The sequence below is a fragment of the Arvicanthis niloticus genome, chromosome 1 (genome assembly GCF_011762505.2).
Source record: "Arvicanthis niloticus isolate mArvNil1 chromosome 1, mArvNil1.pat.X, whole genome shotgun sequence".
NCBI lineage: Eukaryota > Metazoa > Chordata > Mammalia > Rodentia > Muridae > Arvicanthis > Arvicanthis niloticus.
Window position 1 is genome coordinate 17,088,644 of NC_047658.1, and position 15,719 is coordinate 17,104,362.

The 15,719-nt window shown below is 38.9% G+C and overlaps 1 protein-coding gene and 1 pseudogene across 1 annotated transcript in view; one reads left to right on the plus strand and one right to left on the minus strand.

The window, feature by feature from the left end:
* The window catches only part of LOC117715410 (vomeronasal type-2 receptor 116-like), a 45,469-nt gene extending 31,854 nt beyond the window's left edge, over window positions 1–13,615 (plus strand). The window contains exon 6 of the mRNA XM_034512209.2: window positions 12,560–13,615. Coding sequence (XP_034368100.1) covers window positions 12,560–13,497 — 938 coding nt within the window. The 3' untranslated portion in view covers window positions 13,498–13,615. The remainder of the gene's footprint in view (window positions 1–12,559) is intronic.
* On the minus strand, window positions 5,275–6,171 carry LOC117715424 (large ribosomal subunit protein eL6 pseudogene; annotated as a pseudogene).
* Window positions 13,616–15,719: the final 2,104 nt, after the last annotated feature.

A 15,719-nucleotide genomic window follows, 5' to 3' on the forward strand; every position in this document is an offset into this window, starting at 1 on the left:
TGGGTCTTCAATTCTATTCCATTGATCTTCCTGCCTGTCTCTGTACCAATACCATGCAGTTTTTATCACTACTGCTCTGTAGTACAGCTTGGGGTCAGGGATGGTGATTCCCCCAGAAGTTCTTTTATGGTTGAGAATAGTTCTTGCTATCCTAGGTTTTTTGTTATTCCAAATGAATTTGTAAATTGCTCTTTCTACCTCTATGAAGAATTGATTTGAAATTTTGATGGGGATTGCGTTGAATCTGTAGATTGCTTTTGGCAGGATGGCCATTTTTACTAAGTTAATCCTGCCAATCCAGGAGCATGGAAGATCTTTCCATCTTCTGAGATCTTCTTCAATTTCTTTCTTCAGAGACTTGACGTTCTTGTCATACAGATCTTTCACTTGCTTGGTTAGATTCACTCCAAGATATTTTATATTATTTGTGGCTATTGTGAAGGGTGTCATTTGCCTAATTTCTTTCTCAGCCTGTTTATCCTTTGAGTAGAGGAAGGCTACTGATATGTTTGAGTTGATTTTATATCCAGCCACTTTGCTGAAGTTGTTTATCAGGTTTAGGAGTTCTCTGGTGGAACTTTTAGGGTCACTTAAGTATACTATCATATCATCTGCAAATAGTGAAGTTTTGACTTCTTCCTTTCCTATTTGTATCCCTTTGACTTCCTTTTGTTGTCTAAATGCTCTGGCTAGGACTTCCAGTACTATATTGAATAGGTAGGGTGAGAGTGAGCAGCCTTGTCTAGTCCCTGATCTTAGTGGGATTGCTTCAAGTTTCTCTCCATTTAGTTTGAAGTTGGCTACTGGCCTGCTGTATATTGCTTTTACTATGTTTAGGTATGGGCCATGAATTCCTGATCTTTTCAAGACTTTTAACAAGAAGGTATGTTGAATTTTGTCAAATGCTTTCTCAGCATCTAGTGAGATGACCATGTGTTTTTTTTCTTTGAGTTTATTTATGTAGTGGATTACATTGATGGATTTCCAAATATTGAACCATCCCTGCATTCCTGGGATAAAGCCTACTTGATCATGATGGATAATTGTTTTGATGTGTTGTTGGATTCGGTTTGTGAGAATTTTTTGAGTATTTTTGCATCAATATTCATAAGAGAGATTGGTCTTTCTTCGTTGGGTCTTTCTGTGGTTTAGGTATGAGCATAATGGTAGCTTCATAGAACGAATTGGGTATTGTTTCTTCTGTTTCTATTCAATGGAATAGCTTGAAGAGGATTGGTATTAGGTCTTCCTGGAAGGTCTCAAAGAATTCTGCACTAAAACCATCTGTCCCCGGACATTTTTTTGTGGGTAGATTTTTAATGACTGCTTCTATTTCTTTAGGAGTTATGCGACTGTTTAGATGGTTTATCTGCTCCTTGTTTAACTTTGGTACCTGGTATTTAGAAAGTTGTCCATTTCATCCAAATTTTCCAATTTTGTTGAGTATAGGCCTTTGTAGTAGGATCTGATGATTTTTTTTTATTTCCGCTGTTTCTGTTGTTATGTCTCCCTTTTCAGTTCTGATTTTATTAATTTGAGTGCTGTCTCTGCGCCCTTTGGTTATTCTGGCTAAGGGTTTGTCTATCTTGTTGATTTTCTCAAAGAACCAGCTTCTGGTTTTGTTGATATTTTGTATAGTTCTTTCTGTTTCAACTTGGTTGATTTCAGCCCTGAGTTTGATTATTTCCTCCCATCTACTCCTCTTGGGTATATTAGCTTCTTTTTGTTCTAACGCTTTCAGGTGTGCTGTCAAGTTGTTAATGTATGCTCTTTCCATTTTCTTCTTGTGGGCACTTAGAGCTATGATTTTTCCTCTTAGCACTGCTTTCATGGAGTCCCACAAGTTTTAATATGATGTGTCCTCATATTCATTAAATTCTAAAAAGTCTTTAATTTCTTTCTTTATTTCTTCCTTGACCAAGTTATCCTTGAGTAGAGCATTGTTCAGTTTCCAAGTGTATGTGGGCTTTCCATTGTTTTTGTCATTATTAAAGACCAGTCTTAGTCTGTGGTGATCTGATAGGGTACAAGGGATTATTTCAATCTTTTTGTATCTGTTGAGGCCTGTTTTGTGACCAATTATATGGTCTATTTTGGAGAAGGTACCATGAGGTGCTGAGAAGAAGGTATATTCTTTTGTTTTAGGATGAAATGTTCTATAAATGTCAGTTAAGTCCAACTGGTTCATAACTTCTGTTAGTTTCATTGTGTCTCAGTTTAGTTTCTGTTTCCATGATCTGTTCATAGCTGATAGTGGGGTGTTGAAATCTCCCACTATTATTGTGTGAGGTGCAATGTATGCTTTAAGCTTTAGTAAAGTTTCTTTTATGTATGTGGGTGTCCTTGCATTTGGGGCATAGATGTTCAGAATTGCGAGTTCCTCTTGGTACATTTTTCCTTTGATGAATATGAAGTGTCCTTCTTTATCTTTTTTGATTACTTCTGGTTGAAAGCTGATTTTATTTGATATTAGAATCACTACTCCAGCTTGTTTCTTGGGACCATTTGCTTGGAAGATTGTTTTCCAACCTTTTACTCTAAGGTAGTGTTTGTCTTTTTCACAAAGGTGCATTTCCTGTATGCAGCAAAATGTTGGGTTCTGTTTACATATCCAGTCTAATAGTCTATGTCTTTTTATTGGAGAATTGAGTCCATTGATATTGAGAGATATTAAGGAAAAATGAATGTTGTTTCCTGTTATTTTTGTTATTGGCAGTGGTGTTACGTTTGTATAGCTACCTTCTTTTAGGGTTGTTGGAAAATTACTTTCTTGCTTTTTCTAGGTTGTAGTTTCCCTCCTTGTGATGGAGTTTTCCACCAATTATCCTTTGAAGTGCTGGATTTGTGGGAAGATATTGTGTAAATTTGGATTTGTCATGAAATATTTTGGTTTCTCCATCAATATTGATTGAGAGTTTTGCTGGGTATAGTAGTCTGGGCTGGCATTTGTGTTCTCTTAGAGTCTGTATGATATCAGTCCAGGATCTTCTGGCTTTTATGGTCTCTGGTGAGAAGTCTGGTGTAATTCTTATAGGTCTGCCTTTATATGTTACTTTACCTTTTTCCCTTACTGTTTTTAGTATTTTTTTCTTTGTTTTGTACATTTGATGTTTTGATTATTATGTGGCGGGAAGTGTTTATTTTCTGGTCTAAACTATTTGGAGTTCTGTAGGCTTCTTGTATATTTATGGACATCTCTTTCTTTAGGTTAGGAAAGTTTTCCTCTATAATTTTGTTGAGGATATTTATTAGTCCTTTAAGTTGGGAGTCTTCCCCCTCATCTATACCTATTATCCTTAGGTTTGGCCTTCTCATTATATCTTGGATTTCCTGTATATTTTGGGTTAGTAGCTTTTTGTATTTTACATTTTCTTTGACAGTTGTGTCAATGTTTTCCATGGTATCTTCTGCACATGAGATTCTCTCTTCTGTCTCTTGTATTCTGTTGGTGATACTTGTGTCTATGATTCCTGATCATTTTTTAGGTTTTCTATCTTCAGGGTATTGTCCCTTTGTGATTTCTTTATTGTTTCTACTTCCATTTTTCGATCTTGGATGGTTTTGTTTAATTCCTTCTCCTGTTTAGTTGTTTTCTTGCAATTCCTTAAGGAATTTTTGTGTTTCCTGTTTAATGGTTTCTATCTGTCTACCAGTGTTCTCCTTAAGTTCTTTGAGAGTGTTATTTATGTCTTTCTTAAAGTCCTCTATCATCGTCATGAGAAGTGATTTTAATTCTGAATCCTGCTTTTCTGGTGTGATGAGGTGTTCAGGGCTTGCTATGATGGGGGAACTGGGTTCTGATGAGCATCTGTTTCTTTAGGTTGAGGAAATTGTCTTTTATGGCTTTGTTGAGAATATTGTGCCATCTTGGAGTGGTACTCTTTCCCTTCTTCTATTCCTATTTTTTTTAGGTTCAGTCTTTCCTAGATGTTCTGTATCAAGAATTTTATAGATTTCCTCAGATTGCATTTTCTTTTTTTGTTTGTTTGGTGGTATTATTATTATTATTATTTACACTCCAGATTTTATTCCCATCCTGGTCCACCCTCCAACTGTTCTACATCCCATACATCATCCCCACGCTCCTGTCTCCCTGAGGATATCCCCACCCCCAACCACCATTGCACCAGACCTCTAAACTCCCTGAGACCTCCAGGCTCTTGGGGGTTAGGTGCATCATCTCTGACTGAACCCATACCTGGCAGTCCTCTACTGTATATATGTTAAGGGCCTCATATCAGCTGGTGTATGCTGCCTGGTTGGTGGTCCAGTGTCTGAGAGATCTCAGGGGTCCAGGTTAATTGAGACTGCTGGTCCTCCTACAGGGATGCTCTCCTCCTCAGTTTCTTCCATCTTTGCTCTAATTCAACCACAAAAGTCAGCAGCTTCTGCCCACTGGTTGGGTGCAAATATCTGCATCTGACTCTTTCAGCTGCTTGTTGGATCTTCTGGAGGTCAGTCTTGATAGGTTCCCTTTTGTGAGCTCTCCATAGCCTCAGTAATAGTGTCAAGCCTTGGGACCTCCCCTTGAGCTAGATCCCACTCTGGGCCTGTTGCTGGACCTTCTTTCCCTCAGGCTCTCCATTTCCATCCCTGCAGTTCTTTCAGACTGAAACAATTATGGAACCTTGACTGTGGGATAGCAACCCCATCTCTCCCTTGATGCCCTGTCTTTCTGCTGGAGGTGGGCTCTACAAGTTCCTTCTCCCCCTGTATATCACTACATGCAAGGTCCCTCCCTTTGAGTGCTGAGAGTCTGTCACCTCCCAGGTCTCTGGTACATTCTGGGGGTTCCACCCAACCTTCTACCTCCCAAGGTTGCCTGTTTCCATTCTTTCTGCTGGCCCTCAGGGCTACAGTCCTTCCCCACCCACCCAATACCAGATCAGGTTCCCCTCTGCCACATCCCCCATTCCCTTTCCCTCCCAGGTTCCTTCCTCCCTGTCTCCCCACTTTGTGGTTGCTTTCTTTCTCCCAAGTGGGTCTGAGGCATCCTCACTTGGGCCCTTCAGCTTGTTGACCTTTTTTGAGTTCTGTGGACTGTATCCTGGGTATTCTGTACTTTTTTTAAGGGGGTTGCTTTGAATCTTTAGAATGCTTTTGGTAAGATGATCGTTTTAATATGTTAATCTTATAGATCCATAAGCATGGAAGAATATTCCATCTTCTCATATCTCTTTCAATTTCTTTCATCAAACACCTGAAGTTTTTTTTGTTTTTTTTTTTTTGTTGTTTTTTTAACATATGAAGCTGTTTAATTAGGTTGTAAGCAATTTAGAACACGAGTTTGTGAGGATACATCCGGTTTGTCAGGGAGAACTGAGATCGAAGGTAACTCTGGAGTTAAGGAACAGCTTTAATCTTTGGCAAAATCTGCGAGTCCACAGTTTTCTGATCAGCCTTTCACTGCTCTGTAGTCTCGTATTTTTCCTTCTCTGTGTGGAAGAGCTCGCCCTCCTAATGCCTGGGCTTGCACAGCTGCTTCTTCTCGAAGTAAGCGTCAGTCAGGTGTTTGGGGATTTTTAACCTCGCTAATAACAACTTTTGTAGAGGTGGTGATGACAAACTTCTGGTGTGTTCTGTGCAGAGGAACTGTGTTGATGGCCAGAAGTCCAGTAACAAGTAGCAAGCCACTGCCCAGCTGCTTCAGGAAAACCACTCTCTTGCCCCCGTGGCGCCTGGTGAGGATGATCAGAGCAGTCCTGGGAGGGACGCTGGAGCGCAGCCTTCTCGCTGCTGACTGAAGGGCTGTCTGCCATGGCTCAGCAGATTCTGAGGCACATCTCCAGTAGAATAATACCTAGGCACTTTTCGAAGCTTCACCACCTGGGTGCCACTGTTCTTGTCCTCACCAACTGTTTTTTGTAACAGTAGCAAGGACCTTCTCCTTTTTCTTCTTCTTTTCAACCTTGGTCTTGGCAGCTGAGTATTTCCTTTTGTACAAGGCCTTTCTGGAATACATAGCTGATCAGGAGTACCTACCAATTCCTCTAACCAGGACAGGGTTTCAGCTGCAATGGGCTTCCCCTTCCTGGGCTTTTAAACCTTAGGTTTACACTTTGGAGCTGCACCAGCGGCCCGGGGACCAGAGGCAGCAGCATCACATCCAACCTTCTTGGCCTCAGGTTTCTTCTCCTTTGTATCAGGCTTCTCTGCCTTTTCACCTGCCATCTTGCAAGATGAGAACAACACCTGAAATTTTTATCACAGAAGACTGTAACTTGCTTGCTGGGGTGCTAAGGCAGGAGTATATGGAGGGGAGTACCGTCATAAAATGAGGCAGAATGGGGTATGGGATAGGAGCCTGCTGGTGTTAGAATGAATAAGGGGAAGAAAAATTGGAGGAGAAGGTCCTTGTGATCTCTTGGTGATGGTGTGTGAAAGGAAATGGAGATAAAAATATTCTATTACAGAGTTGGAAATGAGACTATGGGGATTGGGTTTCAGGAGCAGTAGATGCGCTGTATGTCTGCTTTAGCCTGCTTTTTACCCTCAGAAGAGCAGCTCATGGAATAGCAGAGGGTTTATAATAAAATTGGTGTATGAGACAAAACAACAAGTGGGGAGAGGAAGACAAAGGTCAAGATCTGTGGAATCCACAGGAGATGGGAGGACAGGGGCACAGAAGACTTTGAAAATTGTTCTATTGCAGAGCTGGGAAATGTGGGGTGGGAAGGATTTGGTCTAGGCAAACACAGGAAGGAGAAGGTCTGGGAGCAGCTTACTTGGTTTTCTAGATGTTGTGGCCTGTAGTTTACCAGGGCATGTCTGTTGGAGTTGGAAGCTTGAATATATCAATGAGTGGGGGAGGTAAAATAGAAGGGGATGGTCTATGGTATTCACAGAACGTGTGGAAAAAAGGGAGGCTGAAGCTGGTGTTCTCTTGCATCACTAAAGACTGACAATGAAGGATAAAGTCTGGGGGAATAGAGAGAGGAGATGGTCTGCACGTAATCTACCTCATTATCTGTTGGGTATATTCTCCATGCTGTTTACATTTTGTCAAACGCAGTCTTTTACAGTTGCCCACATGTATTCAATATATCCGAGGTACACGCCCCGCCTACTAGCACTTGTCAATTTATTCCATCCTTAATCATCCCTTTACCGGCTTCATGATTTTTTTGGTATGGGAATGCTTCCTATTTGATTTAATCATGGTCATCTTCATAACCCTTGGGTTTAGACTGTACCTGGGAACCCAGTATAATCATTAATTGTTACACTAGTAAAATAATTCACTTTTTTTTCTTTGACTATCTTTGCAGGAGATAGTTTAGCAAAAAAAAAAAGGATAAAATAATTTCCTCATTTTTCTATAACCCATACATATGCAGAACCAACCAAGAAACTTATCCTTAATTGTTGAGACATCCTTAAAGCGATGCATGTATTGCCTGGAAGGAGGCAATTTTAAGTCCTCAGCTTATAAACATTATGCATTTATTTCCACTAAACCTTAGAAGGTATAGTTATAAAGTCTTTGTTTATGGATAGGGATTAAAGCATCACTTATTTCATGATCTTCCACCATCATATACCTTGACTGTCATCACAGAACACTGTTAAGATAGGCTTCTTGGAGTAAGAATGAGAGTGTCACTTGTTGATGTACATAAAACCAAACATTTACACAGTTATAAAACCAAACATTTACACAGTTATTTGACAATAAGTAGATTAAGCTTAATGGAAGCATTGAATTTGTTCTTATGTGATACAAATTCCTACCACCATGAAATTTCACATGAGTTCATAATACCAGATATGAAATACTCCTTTGATAAAATCCCTTCCCTGTAATTATGCTATATGGTAGGTCCACAGATATATTCAGTATGTGCAGAACAAGAGAACTTCAGTCATAAATACAAACTCCTGCAAATTTGATTTTACTGACTATATTTCAAAGCCATACATAAGGCAAAATAGGGTAAAAAACACACATGATAACAATTTAAAATTCAAGATATCACTGATGCAAGATGTAGAACAAAACCTAATTTTAAAATAAGGTGTCATCTTTATATTAGTTAATGAAACAGACATTACGTTCCTTAACTAAGTCAAAGATGGAATTCTAGTCTTGAAGCATACATTGTACAATAAAAAAGGAAAAAACAAAACACTCATATAGAAGCAAAGGGGTGAGTTGTGAATGTGTAAAAAAAAATGAGAAAAAAGTAAGTAGAGTTCTATGATCATTAAATGAAAAAAAAACAAGGTATGAAAAGAGAAATTTGATTCTTCTGAAAATAAGCTCAGTAAGTGTTAGCTCAAAATATAAAACAGAGACAATCCCTTGATGAAATGATAGTTCTCGGAAATACACAAAGGTTTAATGTAGTAGAAATTATGGCATAAACTGAGGTACTTATATTTTTTAATTCAAGGTAAAACTCACAAATGTTTAGGAGCAGAGTATTCAATAACTATTATTTAATAGTTCTCTCCCTATGTGTTAACAAATAATGCCATAGCCAAATGTAACAACGTAACACTACTGAAGGACTTAAGCTTCAAGAATATAATGGCATTGATCGGCTTGAAATCGTTCATATTGTTAACCAAATTGGAGTACCCAAGGGATTTTATGAAAATAAATGAATATAAGTACCAAATCAGAGAACACCATTTAAGAAATGAATTTCAAAAAATATCAATATTGTACAAAATATATATCCAGAATTAGACATTTTTCATAAGGTGATGTTAGAATCAAATTACAATTATACAACATCTTTCTGAAATGTTATGACTCATAAAATAGATGCAACAGAGTCAGAAATTAAGGCAAAGCATACAAGGACAGAGGAAAGGCATTAGGCTTTTGTAATTTTTGTCACCATAAGAAAAAAGCATTGTATAGATTTGAAATTATTCAGAGTACTTAAAAATGTCTTTCTGACCCCCAGACAGAGTTATTAATATAACAGTCTGGCAAGCCAAAAACTTATAAGATTATGCACAGAGTCTTACCAACCTAAGGCAGAAGTACATTGCTTTGGATAATGTATATTCAACAATGGGTAAGGAAGGCAGTCTTCTCAGAATGACCTAACACAGGCTCAGTCTTGTTTGTGGAATAAAAAAGGGGAAGAGGTGGAGAGCTTTGGGGGCTACTTGGCAAAAATCTGACATTTTATGTTTATGGACATCCCATGCTCATGGATTGGCAGGATTAATATAGTAAAAATGGCCATATTGCCAAAAGCAATCTACAGATTCAATGCAATCCACATCAAAATCCCAACTCAATTCTTCACAGAGTTAGAAAGAGAAATTCTCAAATTCATTTGGAATAACAAAAAACTCAGGATTAATGAACTCAACAATAAAAGATCTTCTGGGATCACCATCTCTGACCTCAAGCTGTACTACACAGCAATAGTAATTAAAACTGCATGTTATTGGTACAGAGGCAGACAGGAAGATCAATAGAATAGAATTGAATTGAAGACCCAGAAATGAACCCACACACCTATGGTCACTTGATCTTTGACAAAGGTGTGAAAACCATCCAGTGGGAAAAGGACAGCATTTTCAACAAATGGTGTTGGTTCAACTGGAGGTCAGCATGTAGAAGAATGCAAATTGATCCATTCTTATCTCCTTGTACAAAACTAAAGTTCAAGTGGATCAAGGACCTCCAAATAAAACCAGATATATTGAAACTAATAGAAGAGAAAGTAGGGAGCAGCCTCGAACACATGGGAACAGGGGGAAAGTTCCTGAACAGAACACCAATGGCTTATGCTCTAAGATCAAGAATTGGCAAATGGGCCAGGCAGTGGTGGCACACACCTTTAATCCCAGCACTTGGGAGGAAGAGGCAGGCAGATTTCTGAGTTCAAGGCCAGCCTGGTCTACAGAGTGAGTTCCAAGGCAGCCAGGACTACACAGAGAAACCATGTCTGAAAAAAAAAAAGAAGAATTTGACAAATGGGACCTCATAAAATTGCAAAGCTTCTGTCAAAGGACACTGTCAATAAGACAAAACAGCAACCAACAGATTGGGAAAAGATCTTTATCATGCCTACATTTGATAGAGGGCTAATATCCAAAGTATACAAAGAACTCAAGCAATTAAACTCCAGACAATAAAATAACCCTATTTTTAAAATGGGGGTACTGTTGGGCCCCATTTCTGCCCTGGTTTGGGCCTTGTAAACAAAGCCAAGCCTGGCTTGAGTTTCTGCAGCCTTGTGGGAGAGCTTAAGCCTGGCTCACATTGGAGACCTGTCTTAGTTACCTCCATACTGGGGTGACTCAACAGGACCAGTCTAGCCCTACCTCTGCTCAGCTGTTGCTGATGTAGAGCTTTGCAATTGGCCCTGTCAGTCACCCCATACACTTTGTCTCCCTTTCCCACCCCCTATGTCATCTCACCCCACAAAACTCTTCCTACCTAGGCTCCAAGTTTATAAAAACAAGCGGTTATTACACTAAAGTTGAGTTCCTGCTTCAACAAGACTCCCAGCCAGGGGTGTGTTTCTTTGGGCCACCAACACTCACCATCCTTCTCAGCCCCAGAGAGAAATCTGGATGGATCGGGACATTTCTCCTTTCTCCTGGACCTGCCAGCAACAGTTGACAGGGTACAGTGCTAAACAAAGAATTCTCAACTGAGGAAACTCTTATGGTCAAAAAGCACCTAAAGAAAGGTTCAACATCCTTAGTCATCAGGGAAATGCAAATCAAAACAACCCTGAGATTCCACCTCATACAAGTCAGAATGGATAAGATTTTAAAAAAAACTCAGGTGATAGCAGATGCTGGCCAGAATGTGGAGAAAGAACACTCCTTCATTGTTGGTGTGATTGTAAGTTGTTACAATCACTCTGGAAACCAGTCTGGTGGTTCCTCAAAAAATTGGACATAGTATTACCTGAGGACCCAGCTATACCACTCCTAGGCATATACCCAAAAGATGTCCCAACATATAACAAGGTCACAAGCTCCACTATGTTCATAGCAGCCTTATTTATAATAGCCAGAAGCTGAAAAGAACCCAGATGTCCTTCAACAGAGGAATGGATACAGAAAATGTGGTACATTTACACAATGGAATATTACTCAGCTATTAAAAATAATGAATCCATGAAAATCTCAGGCAAATGGATAGAACTAGAAAATATCATCCCGAGTGAGGTAACCCAATCACAAAAGAACACACATGGTATGCACTCACTGATAAGTGGATATTAGCCCAAAAGCTCACAATACCTAAGATACCCCTCATAGACCACATGAAGCTCAAGAAGAAGGAAGACCAAATTGTGGGTGCTTTGGTCCTTCTTAAAAGAAGTAGTAACAAAATACTCATGGGAACAAGTACAGAGACAAAGTATAGAGCAAGGACTGGAGGAAAGGCCATCTGGAAACTGCACCTAGGGATCCATCCCATGTGCAATCACTAAACACAGGCACTGTTGTTAATGCCAGGAAGTACATGCTGACCGGAGCCTGATCTAAACCTCCAGCCTGGGAACACGCTTGGAGGGACCCATGGTTCCAGCTGTATATATAGTGGAAAATGGCCTTCTCAGGCATTGGTAGGAGAGGAGGTCCTTGGTCCCATAAAGGCTGGATGCCCCAGTGTTCAGGAATTCAAGGGCAGGGAGGGGGAGTGGGTCGATGGGTGGGGGCATACACTCATAGAAGTAACAGGAGGGGGAATGGGATAAGAAGTTTCTGGGGGTGGGGATGAGGGAAGGGGATAACATCTGAAGTGTAAATAAATAAAATATCCAACAAAAAATAAAGAATCTGACATTGGCCAGGGACAAGGAAGTGGGCTTCAGGAAGGAATCTGACATTAGGCTAGTACAAAAAAGTAATTTCAGGCAGGAATCTAAATCTTAGGCTAGAACAAGGAAGTAGACTTCAGTCATGAAAATGACTTTGGACTAGGACAGGGAAGTAGGCTCAGATATTTTAGTCATCCTGATATGCCCTTAGAAACAGTGATCAAGTGAGTGCTCACAGAATTTTGTTTATTGCTTTTCTTGTTCTTTGACTATCTGGGTTTATTGTCTTGCTTGTTCCTTGACTATTTGCATCTGTTGTGTTGCTAGTTCCTCAACATAGAACTGACCTTAATACTTGCATGTAATTACAGTGGTATAAAACAAAAAGGAGGAGGGGGGATGGGATAGGAGGTTTCTGGGGGCTGGAGAAATAGGGAAAGGGGATGACATCTGAAATGTAAATAAATAAAATATCTAATAAAAAGGGAAAAAAGAGAGAGCAGAGGCAAGATGACAGAGCAAGGGAGAAAAGGGTTAAACATTTTAATGTGTAAATGAATAATTAAAGATCTGAAGTGGAAGAATAGTGTCAACTCAAAATAACAATATATAAAAAAAGCCATGAGGAAATATGACACAGTAAGATAATTAAAAATTAAAATCAATAACAAAAATTTTTTAAAATGTCTTTCTGAAATAATAAAAGAAGGTGACTCAGGAAGCACTTCAATGAGCTGGGGGTAATTAATATATTAGGGGTGAAGGTAGCACCTGAGGATTCATTCACATTCACTTTCATTTCTGAATAGATATGGATCAGTGTGTGACATGTCCAGAAAGTCAATATGCCAGCTCAGAGAAGAATTACTGCCTCCAGAAACCTGTGAGCTTTTTGGCCTATGAAGACCCCTTGGGGATGGCACTCACCATCACAGCACTGGGCTTCTCTGTACTCACAGCTATGGTTCTTGTAGTCTTTGTGAAGCACAGAGACACACCCATTGTCAAGGCCAATAACAGGGCTCTCAGCTACACCCTGCTATTGACCCTCTTCATCTGTTTCCTCAGTTCCTTGCTCTTCATTGGCCAGCCCAACACAGCCACCTGTATCTTGCAGCAGACAGCATTTGGAATTTTGTTCACTGTGGCTCTCTCCACAGTGTTGGCCAAAGCTATTACAGTGGTTATTGCATTCAAGGCCACCGTTCCAGCTAGAATGGTGAGGTGGTTAATGGTATCAAGAGCCCCTAATTTCATCATTCCCATCTGCACACTGATCCAACTTATTATCTGTGGAATCTGGCTGCTTACCTCTCCACCCTTCATTGATCAAGATACTCATGCTGAACATGGTCACATCATCATTGTGTGCAACATGGGTTCCACAGTTGCCTTCCACACTGTCCTGGGCTACCTCTGCTCCTTAGCACTTGGGAGCTACACCATGGCCTTCTTGTCCAGGAATCTGCCTGACACATTCAATGAGGCCAAGTTCCTGTCATTCAGCATGCAGGTATTCTTCTGTGTTTGGATCACTTTCCTCCCTGTCTACCATAGCACAAAGGGGAAGGTCATGGTGGCTATGGAAGTGTTCTCCATCTTGGCTTCCAGTATAGCACTCCTTGGATTGATTTTTGCCCCCAAGTGCTACATTATTTTGTTAAGGCCAGAAAAAAACTCCTGTCTTGTCATCAGGAACAAAACACATTCAAGAAAGAATATCCGTTTAAATTTGGTTAAAAATTAAAATTTATCTATGATAGTAAATTAAATATGGTTTAACCAGTGCCACAACATTCTAAATGTCTTCTTTGGGTGTAATATGATGTAATTGTGTACATTCATAATTTCTTCATCTAATTGTATCAAACTCTCTTTGTACTGAAACCATTAGTTATATTTTGCTTTAGATTCATTATATGTTATTTTGTAACATAGTTTCACTATGTGGCCTTGTTGGCCTACTGTTCCCATAATTATGCAACTGTGGCATAAACTGATGGATACAAAGTACTCTCCTCTGCATGCAAAGTGCTGCTGTGAACAATGTGTCAACATGTCAGCCATGTTGGATTCATTTTGTACTGATTTCATTAAAAAAAATTCACATGTTTGATTTTTTGGACAATATAATATTCTATTATATTCTACTCTGTAAACTAAAAATTATTAGAGCAAAGTGTCTTTTAAAATTTGATTTAACAGGTTCTTATTTCCAGTGATCAGGAAAAAGAAAAAGAAACACCATGGCTTCAGATAACAGTAGAAGTTCCTTCTATTTTAAAATATCATTATTTTGTTACATGAGAGAAAATGAAGCCTCTTACTCTGGGGAACTATAAAACATCCCTAAGTTGTAACTAGGATTTGATTAAAAACTTAGAGCTCAGGAACAGGATAGAAGTGACTTTTCAGGTGTTTCAGAGGCTGTTATGAGAACACCACATTTGATAGAGACATGTAGGTTCAGCTCAGATTAGCAAGATCATTATATAAGATGCAATTAGTAAAGATATACAGCAGAGGTAATGTAGATGTTATATACTCCACTGAAAATTAAAACTCTTTCTTAGAAAAGTGGAAGTAATGGATAATTGAAGATGAATGTTAAAAAAATATTATTGTAAATGACATCAGGTAACAACTTTAAATCTTTTTATAGAAATGATGTTTGGATATTTGATAACCTGAAGGAAACTTATGGTTCTATAAAGATGGGGGATGTTAAAGTGTAGAGAAAAAACAGGCCTTTCACACATAGTTAAGCACTGGCAAATCCAGGAAAATGAAATATACAGACTATCTCTTCAATAGAATGATGTACAAAGCTGCTCTTCCTGAAATGACAAGAGTAATGTAGTTTCACAATCTGCTGTTCTTTTGCTGCCTGATAAAATAGGTTCTGCCCCCATGTCTACCAGAATTCATGTTTTTTACTTATACCAGACCTGTGCTCCTAAATCTTGAGCATTGCTTTTAGACTATGAACCAATTCTTATGATGTTATTTGTGCCTAAGTGACTTCTATGTTATCTTATTGCCAGAAAAATTCTGACACCCATGGACACAATGTTTACCTCAGTCTGGTTAGAGACAAAATAACATAATGACCAAATATCTTCACTAGGTTTCTGTGGCAATGAATGAGGAAAATTCATCTAAATTTCAGTGCCATGTAGTTAATGTTGTATCATGCAAGGCCTGCATATTAATTCTTAAAATCTCATGTGGCCATTTTTGCCTAAGGCACAGTATCATCAGCAGTAACAGATGCATTTAATAGAGGCAACATAGCAAGGTACAGCAATTCGGCAGTCACATTCTTTCCTTGAGATTTCATGAATTATTTTCATTTAGTCACTAGTTTCCTCTTCTGGGTCACTGATGATTGACATTCATGGCTTAATAACTCTATCACCCCATTCACTTTCTTTTCCTCAGGTGTAGCATTTACAGACACTTTGGATCTTCTTCATCAAATTTTCAGGTCAAGACAGTCTTTTAGGTATCCACACTGGGTTTTCATTCCACTGAGGAAATATACAAACATGACATCAGCTCCAGTAAATTATGGGACCTGAGAAGTACCAATCACCTTACATAGCATCTCTCCAAAGGAACATTACTCTAGAGGCAGAGAAAAAAAATGTTCTGCAGAAGTAGGCAGTCCTTAACCAAGTCTTAAAAAATATAAAACATAAAAAATAGAAGATAAAATATTATGAAGAGTAGCCATATTATTCTTCTTCCCCTGCTTTATTTTTAAATAATATTTCAGTTCTCCATTACCTTTTTCCACAAAAGATTCATCCTGAGAGTTATATGGAATGCCTGTGATGAGAGTTGCAGCATATTGTTGGAACATTCCTGAAAAGGCTTGATAGTCTATGAAGGACCATTGTCAGTTTTTAATATTTTACATGGAGTTAAAATAGCAAAGACTCTGAGTAAAAGGATGATTTTATCACT